An 18,454-nucleotide genomic window follows, 5' to 3' on the forward strand; every position below is an offset into this window, starting at 1 on the left:
GTTCGTAGTGGAGGTGGATGCGTCCGAGGTTGGGATAGGAGCTGTCCTGTCTCAACGCTCGGGTACGCCACCCAAGCTCCGCCCCTGTGCGTTCTTTTCGAAGAAGCTCTGGCCGGCGGAGCAGAACTACGGTGTTGGTGATCGGGAGCTGTTGGCCGAGCCTTGACCGTGTGGAGGCATTGGCTCGGGGGCAAAACACCCTTTCCTCACCTGGACGGACCACCATAACCTGGAGTACATCCGGGCAGCGAGGAAGCTGAATCCTCGCCAGGTCAGGTGGGCCCTATTCTTCACCCGGTTTGATTTCACTCTATCATACATCCTGGGTACGAAGAACGTGAAGGCAGACGCGCTGTCCCGGCTGTATGACACAGAGGAGAGGCCCAGAGACAACACTCCCATACTGCCGGCCTCCTGCATTGTGGTGCCGGTAGTATGGGCGATGGACGCGGATATAGAGCAGGCATTACGCACGGCTCCCTCTACACCTCAGTGTCCAGATGTGCTACAGTACGTGTCTGCTCTTATCCGTGATCGTCTGATCTTCTGGGCACACATGTCACCCTCCTCTGGTCACCCAGGTATCGGTCGTACAGTGCGCTACCTGAGCGGAAAGTATTGGTGGCCTACCTTGGCTAAGGACGTGAGGGTGTACGTCTCCTCCTGCTCGGTGTGCGCCCAGAGTAAGGCACCTAGGCACCTCCCAGCGGGTAAGCTACAACCGTTACCAGTTCCACAACGACCATGGTCTCACCTTAGCATTGATTTTCTGACTTATCTTCCCCTCTCCCAAGGTAACACCACCATCCTGGTCGTTGTGGACCGCTTCTCAAAGTCCTGCCGCCTCCTTCCTCTGCCCGGTCTCCCCACGGCCCTGCAGACTGCGCAGGCACTGTTTACTCACGTCTTCCGGCACTACGGGGTACCAGAGGATATAGTGTCTGACCGAGGTCCCCAGTTCACGTCCAAGGTCTGGAAGGCGTTCATTGAACGTCTGGGGGTCTCGGTCAGCCTGACCTCTTGGTTCCACCCCGAGAGTAATGGGCAGGTGGAACGGGTAAATTAGGACGTGGGTAGGTTCCTGCGGTCCTACTGCCAGGACCGGCCGGGGGAGTGGTCAGTGTTCTTGCCATGGGTAGAATATGCCCAGAACTCTCTCCGCCACTCCTCCACTAACCTAACGCCTTTCCAGTGTGTTCTAGGTTACCAACCGGTTCTGGCACCGTGGCACCAGAGCCAGACCGAGGCTCCTGCGGTGGATGACTGGTTTTGGCGCACGGAGGAGATGTGGGATGCTGCCCACATTCACCTCCAACGCGCCGTACGTTGTCAGAAGGCCAACGCTGACCGCCACCGCGGTGAGGCCCCCGTCTTTGTACCGGGGGATCGGGTCTGGCTCTCGACCCGGAATCTGCCCCTCCGCCTGCCCTGCCGGAAGCTGAGCCCGCGGTTTGTGGGGCCGTTCAAAGTCCTGAGGAGAGTCAACGAGGTCAAATTTAGGTTATTACTTCCCCCTGATTACCGTATTAACCCCTTGTTTCATGTGTCTCTCCTCAGGCCGGTGGTAGCTGGTCCGCTCCAGGAGTCTGAAGTGCGGGAGGTCCCTCCACCTCCTCTGGACATCGAGGGGGCCCCGGCGTACTCGGTCCGTTCCATCCTGGATTCGAGGCGTCGGGTGGGGGGCCTTCAGTACCTCGTGGAGTGGGAGGGGTACGGTCTAGAGGAACGATGCTGGGTCCCGGTGAGGGATATCCTCGATCCCTCCATGGGATTTCCACCATCGCCATTCGGCTCGCCCTGCTCCGCGTCCTCCTGGCCATCCCTGAGGCCGGGGTCGGCGCGCTGCTGGAGCCGCGCGTTAAGGGGTGGGTACTGTCACGACTTCCGCCGAGGCTGCTTCCCCTCCTTGTTCGGGCAGGTTTCAGCGTTCGTCGTCACCGGCTTACTAGCTGCTGCCGATCCATTTATCATCACTCCACTTGTCTTGTCTAATTAATCACACACACCTGGTCCTTATCCCCAATTAGTCATTGTATAAGTGTTCCCTCTGCTTCCTTGTCTGTGTGGGTGATTGTTTGTAGTGAGCTGTGTGTAGCTCGGTTGAGCTACCCTTACCTTGTTGCCAGGGTAGAAATGTCCCCTGTGCCTGAGTTTTGTTGTCGCATGCTTGCGCAACTGTTTATCGACTGAATAAACTTTTTGGATGCGTATTACTCTCCTGCGCCTGACTCCTTCTATCACACGCATCACAGGGGTGCCTTGTAAGGATCCGACGGCGAGCGAGTAAACTGCCTCTTCCATCAATCCTATTAGCCAATGTTCAATCATTTGAAAATAAATTAGATGACCTACGATTACGGTTATCCTACCAACGGGACATTAAAAACTGTAATATCTTATGTTTCACCGAGTCGTGGCTGAACGACGACATGGACAACATACAGCTGACGGGATATACGCTACATCGGCAGGATAGAACGGCGGACTCCGGTAAGACAAGGGGTGGCGGTCTGTGTATATTTGTAAACAACAGCCTCCCTACTGTTTTTTATTTTACTTCTGCTCTTTTTTTCGCAACACTTTTTTGTTGTTGTTGTTTTATTTTACTTTTTTATTAAAAAATAAATGCATTGTTGGTTAAGGGCTGTAAGTAAGCATTTCACGGTAATGTCTACACCTGTTGTATTCGGCGCATGTGGCAAATAAAATTTGATTTGATTTGCTACGAAAAAGTAACTTCCTGTCGTAGCTGTAGCTCAACTTACTACCAAAGATTGTTACAACTAACCCATTGTATAACAAAGCAACAGTAAACATGTGGTCCCCCAGGAATGATGCAGTGCCCCTCCATCCCCCCCTCTTGGGCCAATTGAGATATCCTGTGTTACTAACCAATTTCAGTTATCCTGTATGACCACAGATTATCCATTATATTGACCAGATACTCAAGTGGCTGCTCTAACAATGAAAATAAATGTCTTCAAAATGGAAGGCAGTTAGCCTGGGTACCAGTCTCTTTGGGAGTGGCAAGGTGTGGAATGTTAGCTAAAGAGACTGGTACTCAGACTAAAAGGCATTCGGGAGGAGGCTAGATCAGGTGGGACCATTCCAGCCAATGAGAGGGCAGATACGCGTTTGAACAACAGGCACAACTGATATATTTTAATTATTTTATTTTTTATTAAGTATATTAAATTACACTGATAGGCCAGATGGTGGCGCTATAACAAGAGATTGAAAATGCAGATTTGAAAGTTCACGCCCCTCACCCTGTTTGACCTAAAGTCATGAAATTATGTACATAGGTCCTTCTCCTTACAAGGAACAAATTTGCCTCAGTGACCCATAAGGTCTGCCATGATGGATTTTTCGACGTTTAGAATGTTGTGAAAAACTCTTACAATGCTACTCTTCTGGAACCAAATTACCGATCTTCACGAAACTTGATATTTGACATCTATGGCTAAGCTATAGTTTCAAGACTAGTACCTAAAACAACATGGCTGCTATTGACCAATAAACATTCATGTGGGCGTGGTCTGGCACATAAACGCATATAAATCAGTCAAGGATATTCCTAATGTAACACAATTTCGTACACATATTGCAAACACTGTCAAGACTCAACATATACAATAACATTCATATCGACCTCACGGTGGCGCTATAATGGGCACATGTTTATATCTCTTGATATGTTTGACTAAGAGTGATGGAATTTGGCACAGATGCAGAGGGATATGAGTCTAACTAACCCACGCGATATCTAAGACACCACTGGCCGAAACTTGGGTGAATGATGCGTCTTGCCATAGAGATCTGGCATTTACAAAATTAGTAATCAACTGTACATACGTTATTCACAGGTGATATCTCAGACACAACCCATTTTGATACACTGATTGGCCCAAGGGTGGCGCTGCATCATTCGTGGGGGATTACATGTTTAATGTTGCCTTGTTCTATTGACACGTTCAAGTGTGTTCAAGACAACTGGGAACTCGGGGGAAAAAAACTATCTTCGACTTGGAAAAATAGTTTTGAACGGTCATCCAACTCTGAATTCCAAGTAGGAAACTCGGGCATCTTTCTAGAGCTCCGCCTTTACGAGCTGAAGTTCACTGACATCATGATTTGACATTTTTTCCGAGTACCCAGTTGTCTTGAAAGCACCAAATCTGTTGTTAGTACTGTCAGAGAGTAAGAGGAGGAGCATTTCATATAATAATAATATATTTATTTTAAATAGCACTTTTCATTACAAACAAAAACAAATGTAAGGATCTGGTGTTTCATGGTTGATGTTCTTCCACAGCTTCAGATGTCTAGGCAGTCAGTAGCAGTATCTTGAGTGGAGAGTGCATCGATGATACAGACAAACGTCAGGTAGACAGTAGATGAAACTGCTACTACATAGTGGCTACTAGTACACTGCATGGGAAGGGAGAGAGCCCCCTGAAGTGGGCAGGTCATGTTGTGTTGACAAACGTTAGCTTCTAGCTAGGCTACGTCACCGTCTTGATTTGGGGCGGGGGCTTGCAGGAGATTTAATAGGTTTGAAGGTGGCAAAGACGCTGTGAATGTTACTGTTTTTAATCGAATTGAGAGATATTTAACCACACAACCAATAGATAGTACAATACAGAACTGTTTCACGCATAGTTGTGAGGATATATCACCGGAAGAAGATGGGTAGCTGCCTTACAGTTGGACCAAATGAAGCCGTGGTTGTCTCTGGTAGGTGTTTCCCCCTTCCTGCCATGCTACTGTAGCTAGGAAGCTAACGTAGCTAGCCAACAAGCTTAATTGTTAATGTATGGTTATTTTGTTAACTTATTCGTTTACCAACGGTTTTCAGTTAATGTATAACTAGCTAGTTAATGAAACGGTCATTGCATTGATTTTGCTCGATGGATAAACTACATAACAAATCATATCGCTTCACTAATGTAGTGGACTATTTGCACTGCCCCCCCACCCCATCCTTTTTACGCTGCTGCTACTCTGTTAATTATTTATGCATAGTCACTTTAACTCTACCCACATGTACATATTACTTCAACTATCTCAACTAGCCGGTGCCCCCGCACATTGACTCTGCACCGGTACCCCCCTGTATATATAGCCTCCCTACTGTTATTTTATTTTACTTCTGCTCTTTTTTTTCTCAACACTTTTTTTGTTGTTTTATTTTACTTTTTTTGTTAAAAATAAATGCACTGTTGGTTAAGGGCTGTAAGTAAGCATTTCACTGTAATGTCTGCACCTGTTGTATTCGGCGCATGTGACCAATAAAATTTGATTTGATTTGATTTAACTAGGTTGTTACTAGCCCTTGATCATGTCTCTTAGTTCTATTACTTTACACATCATAAGAGTCATTGGACGAAGGCGTCTTCTGTGGGGGAGTTTTGTTATCTGTAGGGGAGAGTTTTTTGGGGAGTTTTGTTAAGAGCAACGCTCAGTCTGAACATTAACACACATTGATTGTGGTATGATTTTGGAAGCATAAGGACCTTATCTTTCGTATCAAAGAAACCATTTTCAAAAAACAAAATGTTAAATTGATACACACCTTTTTATAGGGTTATTGTTCCCACACAGCTATATCTCTATGTTAAAGCACGTGTTTACTGTTTACGGAAGACAGAGGGACCACCTGTACTAATGAGCTATCTAGCGTGCACCGAACACCTGTGTGTAACCGAAGAAGGCCGCCAGAAACGTATTGTCACCTGAAAAATACATTCGGCTGCAACTGTGATAAAGCCGGTTAAAACAGTGTGTATTTTGCATTTGTGAAATGTAAATGTGATATGAAAGTAGGTATTTATGTTTCTGGAACTGTATGCATTTGAGAATCGATATATTTATTATTTGCCTTCCAGGGCCAGTCTACCTGTGAAAATAACATAAGGTCCTTGGACTAATGAGTAACAGTAAAGTTAGGCTCCTTAAGTGTACATATTGGGCTAGGTTGGTACCAGCTGGTTAACCAACCTGGTTTCAGAACATGTATTATTATTATGTATGTAAAGCCGAGACAATCCATTCACTATGATATGTTCCGAATTACAATTCGTACAATATGTTACGAATTTGAAAAATGTATGATATGTTACGAATTCTAGCTAGGTGGCTAACGTTTGGTAGCTTGCTGACGTTAGCTAGGCTAGGGGTTAGGGTTAAGTTTAGGAGTTAGGTTAAAGGGTCAGGGGAAGGTTTAGCTGAAAGGCAAAAATGTATGCACGCATGACTAAGTCGCTTTGGATAAAAGCGTCTGCTAAATGGCATATATTATATTATATATTAAAGGGTTAATGTGAGGGTTATTAGTTGCAAAGTAGCTAAAAAGTAGGAAGTAGTTGAAAAGCTGCTAAAATGCTAAACTTGTCCGTTTTGAGATTCGAACTCGCAACCTTTGGGTTCTTTGAGATTCGAACTCAAAGAACCCAACTTTCGTTTTTGCCTTAAGTAACCATCTGTTTTATGTAACCATACCAAATGTAACATATCATACTAAATGGCGCATCTCGGATTTATGTACAGAATAATACGAAATGCTCTGAGACAAGGTTGGGTTAACTGGTGACTGAGCTAATCAAAGATGGTGGATAATTGAAGATGGTTCACTCAGGCTGTTTACCATTGAGAGAAATAATGGTCAGTTCCGGTCTACTTAAATGGTTTTGTCTCCTATAGACACCAATGCAATAGCAGCTGCATCTGGTCTACTTAGTTCATTGACTTTCACTGAACCAGAAAAAAACTGCTAGTGGGGTGTCTCACTCCCTCCCCCATCTCTGGCCAAATTGCATTCCTGTGGCTAACTGGCGTTTGCTACCATGGTGACCCTCTTTAGCATTCAGCTAGCTAGTTAGCCATTTCAAGTGATTAATATAATATTATAATAATAATAATAATAATATGCCATTTAGCAGACGCTTTACCCTGGCGTTACAGTCTGTAATACCTACATGTTTCAATCACACCACCATAGTCCCTGTGCCCAAGAAAGCGAAGGCAACCTGCCTAAATGACTACCACGTCGGTAGCCAGAAGTGCTTTGAAAGGCTGGTCATGGCTCACATCAACACCATCATCCCGGAAACCCTAGACCCACTCCAATTCGCATTCCGCCCCAACAGATCCACAGATTATGCAATCGCAGTCCACACTGCCCTTTCCCACCTGGACAAGAGGAACACCTATGTGAGAATGCTGTTCATTGACTACAGCTCAGCGTTCAACACCATAGTGCCCACAAAGCTCATCACTAAGCTTAGGGCCCTGGGACTAAACACCTCCCTCTGCAACTGGATCCTGGACTTCCTGATGGGCCACCCCCAGGTGGAAAGGGTAGGCAACAACACATCTGCAACGCTGATCCTCAAAACGGGGGCCCCTCAGGGGTGCGTGCTTAGTCCCTTCCTGTACTCCCTGTTCATCCACGACTGTGTGGCCAAGCACGACTCCAACATCATCATTATGTTTGCTGACGACACAACAGTGGTAGGCCTGATCACCGACAATGATGAGACAGCCTATAGGGAGGAGGTCAGAGACCTAGCAGTGTGGTGCCAGGACAACAACCTCTCCCTCAGCGTGAGCAAGACAAAGGAGATGATCGTGGACTACAGGAAAAGGAGGGCCAAATTTGCCCCCATTCACATCGACGGGGCTGTAGTGGAGCGGGTCGAGAGTTTCAAGTTCCTTTGTGTCCACATCACCAACAAACTATCATGGTCCAAGCACACCAAGACAGTCGTGAAGAGGGCACGACAACACCTTTTCCCCATCAGGAGACTGAAAAGATTTGGCACGGGACCCAAAAATCCTCAAAGTTCTACAGATGCACCATCGAGAGCATCCTGACCGGTTGCATCACCGCCTGGTATGGCAACTGCTCGGCACCAGACCGTAAGGCGCTACAGAGGGTAGTGCGTACGGCCCAGTACATCACTGGGGCCAAGCTTCCTGCCATCCAGGACCTATATACTAGGCGGTGTCAGAGGAAGGCCAAAAAAATTGTCGAAGACTCCAATCACCCAAATCTAGGTCCAAAAGGCTCCTTAACAGCTTCTACCCCCCAAGCCATAAGACTGCTGAACAATTAATCAAATGGCCACCCGGACTATTTACATTACTATTTCTTGAACTGCATTGTTGGTTAAGGGCTTGTAAGTAAGCATTTCACGGTAAGGTCTAAACCTGTTGTATTCGGTGCATGTGACAAATAAAATTTGATTTGAAATCTGGAAATGCTGAAATGGGATGATAGCCTTGCTAATGCAATGTGGCAACTAGTCTCTTTCCAGCTGTGGGTCTTTCCCACAACTCCAAATAACAGTCATGCAATATGCCTGAGAAGCGAGGCTATGGAAAGGTTGTGTTTTTTTATTTAAACTTGTGCCGTGACAGTGATGGCAACCCCCTCTGCAGTCCTCAACATCCTCACACTTGGGTTGGAGCATCATGATCTCCAGTGTAATCCTATATGCGGGACAAAAGTATTTTAGGTAAAAATTATAGTTTTGAAAGAGCTAAGTGATACCAACACTTCCATGTTTTGATTGGTTGAGTTACTACATCCTTAGCTATGTACAGTGAGGGGGAAAAAAGTATTTGATCCCCTGCTGATTTTGTACGTTTGCCCACTGACAAAGAAATGATCAGACTATAATTTTAATGGTAGGTTTATTTGAACAGTGAGAGACAGAATAACAACAAAAACATCCAGAAAAACGCATGTCAAAAATGTTATCAATTGATTTGCATTTTAATGAGGGAAATAAGTATTTGACCCCCTCTCAATCAGAAAGATTTCTGGCTCCCAGGTGTCTTTTATACAGGTAACGAGCTGAGATTAGGACCACACTCTTAAAGGGAGTGCTCCTAATCTCAGTTTGTTACCTGTATAAAAGACACTTGTTCTCAGAAGCAATCAATCAATCAGATTCCAAACTATCCACCATGGCCAAGACCAAAGAGCCCTCCAAGGATGTCAGGGACAAGATTGTAGACCTACACAAGGCTGGAATGGGCTACAAGACCATCGCCAAGCAGCTTGGTGAGAAGGTGACAACAGTTGGTGTGATTATTCGCAAATGGAAGAAACACAAAAGACCTGTCAATCTCCCTCAGCCTGGGGCTCCATGCAAGATCTCACCTCGTGGAGTTGCAATGATCATGAGAACGGTGAGGAATCGGCCCAGAACTACACGGAAGGATCTTGTCAATGATCTCAAGGCAACTGGGACCATAGTCACCAAGAAAACAATTGGTAACACACTATGCCGTGAAGGACTGAAATCCTGCAGCACCCACAAGGTCCCCCTGATCAAGAAAGCACATAGACATGCCCGTCTGAAGTTTGCCAATGAACATCTGAATGATTCAGAGGAGAACTGGGTGAAAGTGTTGTGGTCAGATGAGACCGAAATTGAGCTCTTTGTCATCAACTCAACTTGCCGTGTTTGGAGGAGGAATGCTGCCTATGACCCCAAGAACACCATCCCCACCTTCAAACATGGAGGTGGAAACATTATGCTTTGAGGGTGTTTTTCTGCTAAGGGGACAGGACAACTTCACCGCATCAAAGGGACGATGGACGGGGCCATGTACCGTCAAATCTTGGGTGAGAACCTCCTTCCCTCAGCCAGGGCATTGAAAATGGGTCGTGGATGGGTATTCCAGCATGACAATGACCCATAACGCACGGCCAAGGCAACAAAGGAGTGGCTCAAGAAGAAGCACATTAAATTCCTGGAGTGGCCTAGCCAGTCTCCAGACCTTAATCCCATAGAAAATCTTTGGAGGAAGCTGAAGGTTCGAGTTGCCAAACGTCAGCCTCGAAACCTTAATGACTTTAGGAAGATCTAAATCATTAAAATTATAGACTGATCATTTCTTTTTCAGTGGGCAAACGTACAAAATCAGCAGGGGATCAAATACTTTTTTCCCTCACTGTACACTGTAATATGATCCTCACTTAACTACCAAGTGCAAAGCCAAGGGATTTCTATGCTTGCAGGGAAATTATACACAAGGCTATGTAATCATGTAGCCTACTCTTATAGAAGTCTGAGTAGCTTATACCTACATGTTTTACATTTGACCTGTAGTAACCTAGCTAGTGCATAGCAGCAAGACAAAGGAATTGTTGTGGTAAAAACTAAGAAGGGTGTCAACTGAGCATCAATAATGAATGATGGAGTCTATCCCAGATGGAAATCTTGTGCCACTGACTCACACCTTGTCTGTTTCATTTCTCAGGTGCCTGTTGTGGTTCAGATGAGAAGACCTACATGGTGGGGGGCTGGGCCTGGGCCTGGTGGCTCATCACTGACATTCAAAGGTGAGACCATTGATGATGTCATTGCATGCTATAGAATTGTCTTCATCAGTCTATCAGCAATCATGGGTTGTTTTGCAAATGGTCTAGAGGAGGCTTGTTTTATTTATTCAATGGATAAATAAGACTACATGTTTCCATACAAATACTAAGTTGGATAAAAGGGCTGCCTGAGGTTTAGAAACCCACAATCATTTATGGACACAGCTCCAACAGGTCTTTCAGCTACCTTAGATTTCTTCAATGATCGCCTACAATTCAGTAAACACACCATCTGCGGCCTGACAATCAGCCAGGAGGTGTGTGCACGTGCGTGGAAGACTATTTTATTCTGTGCCACACTTTCCTGACTGACCTACATTGTGTGAATGAGTTCTGGATGTTTCAAATGGAAACATGGCAAAGGACACTTGGCCCCACCTTCTTAAACTACAGTACACATTCACTCTTCTGCCTTCTTTCCTGTGTGTCACTTGGCCCCATTCTTACCCTTTTCACAGTAGGTTAGGTGCTGTCCTCTGTTTATTAACTGACTGTAAGTCATTGTCCCCTGGGTTTACATGAAAGCATGCAATGTTTTGTTTAGGGTTTCTTCAGGTTTATTTTTGCTCAATAGCCAGTAACTAGCCATTAGTCGTTTGGGGAGTGTGTCAAGGAAGTGTGTGGCAATAGAAGTAGTAAATCTCCAGAAACAAACGTTCCACTATAGAAATATTCCATCACTGAAATGTCGCCATTGTGAAACTCCTCATTTGACTTCCCAATTATATTTATTCAATGATGAGATAAGATAACAATCATAAGATAACAATATTTCAGCTGAGCCTCTAAATTATTCCATTACTTCTGCTCCACATGTGTTGTCAGTGACACATTGTCACATAATACTGATGCAGAGCATTTTTCTCCTCTGCCTCTGTTATTGTGCTGTTAAAGGGACAATATGCAGTTGGTATATCCTTTTTTGGTTAATGATATGTACCCATTGATTCATTAATAATTTAACTTATAAAGGCCTCATGAGCTAATTCAACTGTCGTACCCCATCAGAACCCAAAATATAAGCTTCTCTTACTCCAATGTTTGTAAACAAAGTGAATGTAAACAAACACTGTATAGCCTCACAACATAGTTAAAACTATAATTTTGAAATCAAGGCTGGTCAGTCCTTGTATCCATAGCTCTGTCTATGATTTTGAGTGGTTGCATTTCTACAGCCCCATCCCTTAGCTTTTTACCGAAACAGTGGGGAGTGAACATGTTATTGTTTCAACTGCCCCTTTAAGGTCTGCATGACCTAAAATACTTTTTTTCCTCATATAGGATTACCCTGGAGATTATGACACTCCAACCCAAGTGTGAGGATGTTGAGACTGCAGAGGGGGTCGCCATCACTGTCACTGGGGTGGCACAGGTAAAAAAAATACAAAAAACAGCTGGAAAGAGACTAGTCACCACCATGACATACCTCCATCATTTGTCTCATAAAATGCGTTGTCAATGAAAACAGTGTCAAAGTATAATTTTGTCAATTGAATGAAACCGACACCATTGAATTGGAAAATGTCTTACCTATTTATAACTTTAACTGTTATTGATTTCATATCTCATTGTGGCATACCAGTTTACAAACTGCAGTTGTAGCTACTCCATGTACTGTAAGCTCTTTCTGTGTCACAGGACAGATTCTGTTCTGAGTATGCAAAATACATTCATGTAAACCAAGGACTAACTCCTTGTGTAACCTAACTTACAGCCATAGATCAAGTTAAAGCACAGTGATTCATATTTTCGTATGCAACCAGGCCACAGTCTGTCTTTCTAACCCTCTTCTTCATCTCTTCTCCAGATCAAAGTGATGACAGATCATGATCTTCTGGCAATTGCTTGCGAGCAGTTTTTGGGCAAATCCGTCCCCGAAATCAAAGGAGTGGTTTTGCAAACCTTGGAGGGACATTTACGCTCAATTCTAGGTGAGGAGAATCTCTCCAAAGTGAAAATTATGTCTATTATGGTCATCCATTGATTTCAGTTGGTTGTTGTCAGCTTTGTTCTCTGTTAGCTGATGTAAATCAGTGGCTAAACCTCAGCGTCCCACACACACACATGGTTTTTGCTGATGGGTAGTTTTTCAACAACAAATAATTGCTGATGGGTAGCTTTTCAAACAGTTTGTTCAAGCTTTGTACTAAAAATAGCCTGTCTAAATTAAAATATAAATTACAGTCAATGTAATGAGAGCCTGAATGTGTAAAAGGGTAACTTCTAAAACCACAAACATGAAATCCGAGAATCTACAGACTGCACTATTGAAAAGTTAACGTTATATGTTCTGTATTATGAGATTTATCATGTTTTACTATATGATGATGACGACTTTATAGATCTATGTGTTTTTAACAATTCATTTAATCTTTGTAAATACCCATGAATTTCAGTGATTATTTGACTACCATGTGGGATAGCCTTACTAAAGTAAAGTCAGTAAGTGAAGTAGGTCTATATCCAGTGTTGTAGAGAGACTGACAGGCTCTACTGCTCTCCCCTCTTTACAGGCACACTGACGGTGGAGCAAATCTACCAGGACAGGGACAAGTTTGCACAGCTGGTGAGGGAGGTGGCAGCGCCCGACGTGGGCAGAATGGGCATTGAGATCCTCAGCTTCACTATCAAGGTGAGTCGGTCAGTGGTGCCATGAAATGTGGAGGGTAAATGCAGTTAAACACACCTTTTTATTTTGAATGTTTTTGTTTTTTGCCTTTGCTGTCTTATTGGTGTTTGTTATCCTATGGAATTTAATTGATGATGTAAACCTGTTGATTGGGAGGAGACTCCACTTAACTAGTCTTCACCGTTGTTGATTAGGATTGATTAATGTGGACTGGTAGTAGTTCTAACTAGCTGTGAGTTAGCCTAGACTGTCACAGTCCCCTTCAATGAGATCCTCTTTTTATTATCAGCTCTTCACTCTTCACTGCAAGTGCGACAATCAATTAGATGTTATCACATGTTGATGTTGGACATTTATTGACGTTTTTGTTCCCTCAAGTGTCTCGGGTTGTGTATAGTAATCTGAGCTAGTGTGTGTGTGTGTGTGTCTTTGTAGGATGTCTATGATAAACTGGACTACCTGAGCTCACTAGGGAAGACTCAGACAGCAGCAGTCCAGAGGGATGCAGACATTGGTGTGGCAGAGGCAGAAAGGGATGCTGGGATAAGAGTAAGATTACATTCAATAAACTTGATTAATTCCAGAGGGGCAATTATTTCTGGGGCTCTGTTTGTCTGTATTAATATACATACATTAATTTGAGAAGTTTGTACGCTCATTTTCTTAATTTATTAATTTCCCATTTTCCTGTCCTCATCCTTTTGCCCTCTCTCTCATGTACATTCTAATCTCTCTCTCACATGTACTCTTCTCTCTCTCTCTCTCTCTCTCGTTGTCTCACTCTCTCTCTCGCCAGGAAGCGGAGTGCAAGAAGGAGATGATGTATGTCAAGTTCCTGGCCGACACCAAGATGGCCGACTCCAAACGAGAACTTGAACTGCAGAAGGCTGCTTTCAACCAAGAAGTCAACACCAAGGTCTGCATGAACTCCATACTCCACTCTTGAATGCCAGTTAAATGAGTACAGTGCGATAGAAATTCCAGTCTACTAAATTATTCTATGATGTTGGTCCATCCGAGTCTAAATTATCATTAGGCTTTAGTAATTTAGTTAATGCGACATCTTACGCGATCAGAGAGCCCGGAATGAACATTTAATATAGCCCTAAGCTATCAACTTAGACTCTATCAACTTAGACGGCCATGTCATGATCCTGTCTCTCTGTCTGTGTGCTTCAACATGGACTTCATGGTCATGTCTCTCTGTGTCTCCAGAAAGCTGAGGCCCAGCTGGCCTATGAGCTGCAGGCAGCTAAAGAACAGCAGAAGATTAGGCTGGAGGAGATAGAGATTGAGGTGGTTCAGAGGAAGAAGCAGATCACCATTGAGGAGAAGGAGATTGTCCGTACAGAGAAGGAGCTCATCGCCATGGTGAAGAGGCCTGCCGAGGCAGAGGCATACAAGATGCAGCAGCTGGCTGAGGGACAGAAGTAGGAACACCTTTTATATCATATCATAACAGAACATATCCACAGTCCCATTATACGCTTACCTAGCTGTAACATACAAACTGTCATTCACTAGTGATTCCACTCAACTTAATGTGCATTGTCTTCTATCACAATTTTTTTTTCTCATGAGTGGATTGGTAGCACTTTATTTAACAGTGCAAAAATGTCCCGTTTTTTTATAAGTGAGCTGGTAAAATGGTAATTACACAATAATAGCATATTAATTACTCATTGTTTCTTTTGGAAACACAGATACTTTTTGTCTCTTGGAAAACAATCTAGTTTCCCAGTTCTGATACGAGTGTGTTGTGTCTTTCAGGATGAAGAAGGTTCTGACGGCCCAGGCGGAGGCAGAGAAGATCCGGAGGATAGGCGAGGCAGAGGCCGGCTCCATAGAGGCGATAGGGAAGGCTGAGGCTGAGAAGATGAGGCTGAAGGCTGAGGCCTACCAGCAGTATGGAGAGGCAGCCAAGACTGCTCTGGTCCTGGAGGCCCTGCCCAAGGTAACACACTATGGAATTAAGTCACATAAGTCATATTGCGTTGATTGTTTTAAATGCAGTGTATCCACGCGTGCATTTGAATTGTTTAGATTTGATCAAATTATATCACTACTGCCTTCACGAGACCTTCATACAGATGTATTCATATTGAGGTAGTAATGTGCAGATATACAGTAGACACACTCATTAACATGCCCCCAAATAAACCTAGTCATATTGATACTAATAAAGCAGTAATAAATAGTGGAAATCTAGTCACAGTAATAATGACAAGCCAGTGTTTGACTTTTTATTTTTTATTTCTGACTGGACAAAGTACAGTTGTATCAGTCATAACCCACCAGTAGTTATCTACAGTATCTTTGTCAGCCAGTGTTAGGTGTGGTAGCCTACATGTACAAGTGGCAGATTACACCATCTTAAAGTGACTCACAAGTCAGATGATTTGTTCAACCGGGGATTTACATCAGTTGATGTAATATGACATTATATACCATAAACGTGTCTTGTGATGTGAGCACAATAAAAACATCTCAATGTGCCCGTGTCTTCCTAGATTGCAGCCAAGGTGGCGGCACCGCTGGCCAGGACCAAAGAGATAGTCATCCTGAGCGGGGAGGGCAACCATGTGACAGGGGAAGTGAACCGCCTCCTGGCTGAACTTCCTGTGTCCGTCAACGCCCTCACAGGAATTGACCTATCAAAGGTAATTAGGGGCTGGACAGGAAGTGGAATTTCATTTAGCTTCAGTATGGTATTGTTCAACAGACATGCATGGTGAAAATGGTAGGTAAAACATAGATTAGTGAGTCCATAGAAATATAATTACACCCATCATGGAATGTTGACTTGAATAGAGTGGTAATGTCTGTTCTAGTAATTCTAATTCTATGAATTAGCCAATATGTCCTAGAGAATCCTATTAGTGCTGCTGGATTGTTCCAACCTACATGCAATTTTTCTGAAATTGTGAAATGAAACCTTAGCGTACAATATCTCTTTCTAGCCTAAATTGAATTGTTTTTGTTTCCTATTCAACAGATCCCACTACTGCAGAGGATGACCGATGCTCAGGCCTGAAAACAATATCTCGCTTCTACTCTGATATCTGTTTTATGCACTCTCATAGACTGCCTTCAATACACTTGAAATTATTATTATTTATTTATTTATTAAATATGAACAAGTGGATTTTAAAAAAACCTCTGGTGCCTTAATTTCTACAGGACCAGAATATCTGCATGTACCGCTGCTCCTTTATATACTCTATGTATCTTTGAGTTCACTACTTTTTGAATCATGGAAGCTTTGTACAATAAGTAGATCACATGGGATGCATTATAATTTAGCATGAACTGAGCCTTTTTTTAAAACTCATATACCTATCTAGTCTCTACCTTACCATTTAATTTCAGTGAACAGCTGTCAAGAAGAGCAATCTCAGTGATTTTCTTTCAAAGTTGTACTCACCTTGCCTATTATACACTTCATGATTACTCAGTAATGATCTCATCTTGCTATCATGTGACTATTGTATAGGTTAGAGTACAGTAACTTCCCTAATGTATATACCTTTTCATTTAGCTGATTTCATTTGTGTCCTTTATGATGAGTAATGGGTTTTCACAATCAGGTGACAAGTTGTATCAAGTGCTACATGAAACAAGGTGCTCACTGCTTACTATCCTCAAATAATTGATTTAGGCTTCTACTTAGTCAAAACTCTGGGTAACTGGGAATTCGTCCCACTCAACAAGAAATCATGTCTTTTCATTTAGTTTTATGTTGTAAACATTATGTTTAGTACATTATTTCAAAGATACTTTCATTTATAGCAACAAGAATGGCCTTTTTTACTCATCCCAGAAACCTGATTGGCAGTCCTTTGTTTCTTTGGCTATGATGCACCTTTCTGAATTGGCGTAAAATAAGTTGAAGTACTGAATTGACTTGAAGTAAGTTTGAGGGAGAGATGAAGACTTTGTGGGTTTCTATGATGCAGGGTAATTTATTGAGAGAACTCTTTGTCCTGGAGAAAGTTCAGTATGTGAAATATTGAAGGGTTTTTGAGTCCAAGAAGAAGTAAAATGGCGTTACTCGTAGCCAAACTAGTCATTGCTCCTTATCATTTTTATTATACAGGAATTCATATTTTAAAAAAATATGAGCTGTGATATGTTTTAAGAAGTAATTTTGTTCATTCTGTTGATTTCTTCATTTAATTGTTAATTTGATTAGTGTGACTTGATTATAACATTGACAGACACTTGTTGCAGTTTTATATAGTAATATAAGTACATTTTAAGTCATGTAAGACAGCCTTTCAGGTTCTTACCATGATGTAATCTTTGTTAAAGATAACTCTGTATATCATACACTTGTGTCAGAGAAAGAATCACTCCTGTTCAAACAATGCTGTTCAATGTATTTAGTCATTTATTTTGCTTTTAATGATATATAATTGTTAAAATGGGTATATGTACTGTTACACTATTGTCATTCCACATTACCTCCATATTATCTGTTTGTTGAGCTCATTCCAAGACTGAACATCACAATCTGATTATATTGGCTTTTTGTTGTATTGTGATTAGTCATAGTAGAGGTAGAAGACTAACTTTCTGCTTGTTGTTTAGTATCACTATTTACATTGTAATCTGAACCAAGGTGGAGAGTAGCCCTTTGTACAAGGACAGGGAAATGGCAGATCTTCTTGTTCATTTTTAATATATGTGGATGCCATCATCACTGATTTGGTGACTTGCACTATTCAATATAAGATCATGTGAAATGGTAAACCAAGATGGGAAAAGTCCAGCTATCATGTAAGTGGACAGATTATAATTTGCTCAGTGCTTTTTTGTAAAGAATATCAGCGCTCAAATAATGTTTGAATTGGAAAAATGTTTTCTTGTCCTTTCCCCCTCTCAGACATATCGTAATGTTCTTTTAATTAGTAAAATGAAAATGACTACTCTGAAGGACTGTTAAACTGTTATGTTTCTTTTTTGCTGCCCTCAAATTGATTTGACTCCACTTCATTGCAGCCATTGTAATTTTGCCAATACTGTGAAAAGGTTTCAGTTGTGTAACAGCTGTAATTTAGATTTTTGAGTTACATTGTGGCTTCACGACCAAATGCATTGTTCTGACTAAGCTTTTATTTTTTAGACAAACCACTAAAGATACTGTATGTTGGATACTGAGGTCCTTTCAAAATGTCATTTTGTCATTTTTGTGTGAAAATAATATTCACTTTACTGTTATGTGTCAAATATAGAGATGTGCATGCACTCATGCCACCAGTTTTGTGTCAATGTAGATGTTTTTTTTTATTTCTCAACAGGACAACACAAGTGATCCTACATGTTATTTGTGAATGTTATCCATCTGTAACATATTACCATATTTCAGTCTTCATTCTAATAAAATTACATTGTTGTGCTCTTTTTCTAATGGCAATGTAATAATTCAA

General features: G+C 42.5%; 1 protein-coding gene across 1 annotated transcript; it reads left to right on the forward strand.

Annotated features, from left to right (window-relative positions):
• The first annotated feature begins 4,368 nt into the window (after nt 1-4,368).
• On the forward strand, nt 4,369-18,430 carry LOC121567931 (flotillin-2). The gene is made up of 11 exons (XM_041878322.1): nt 4,369-4,737; nt 10,276-10,357; nt 11,678-11,768; nt 12,204-12,327; nt 12,910-13,028; nt 13,461-13,574; nt 13,822-13,941; nt 14,241-14,455; nt 14,796-14,979; nt 15,536-15,685; nt 16,021-18,430. The coding sequence occupies exons 1-11, from the start codon at nt 4,689-4,691 to the stop codon at nt 16,057-16,059; spliced, it is 1,287 nt and encodes a 428-aa protein (XP_041734256.1). The 5' UTR covers nt 4,369-4,688; the 3' UTR covers nt 16,060-18,430.
• The last annotated feature ends 24 nt before the right edge of the window (nt 18,431-18,454 follow it).

This window comes from Coregonus clupeaformis, chromosome 6 (genome assembly GCF_020615455.1).
Source record: "Coregonus clupeaformis isolate EN_2021a chromosome 6, ASM2061545v1, whole genome shotgun sequence".
Taxonomy (NCBI): domain Eukaryota; kingdom Metazoa; phylum Chordata; class Actinopteri; order Salmoniformes; family Salmonidae; genus Coregonus; species Coregonus clupeaformis.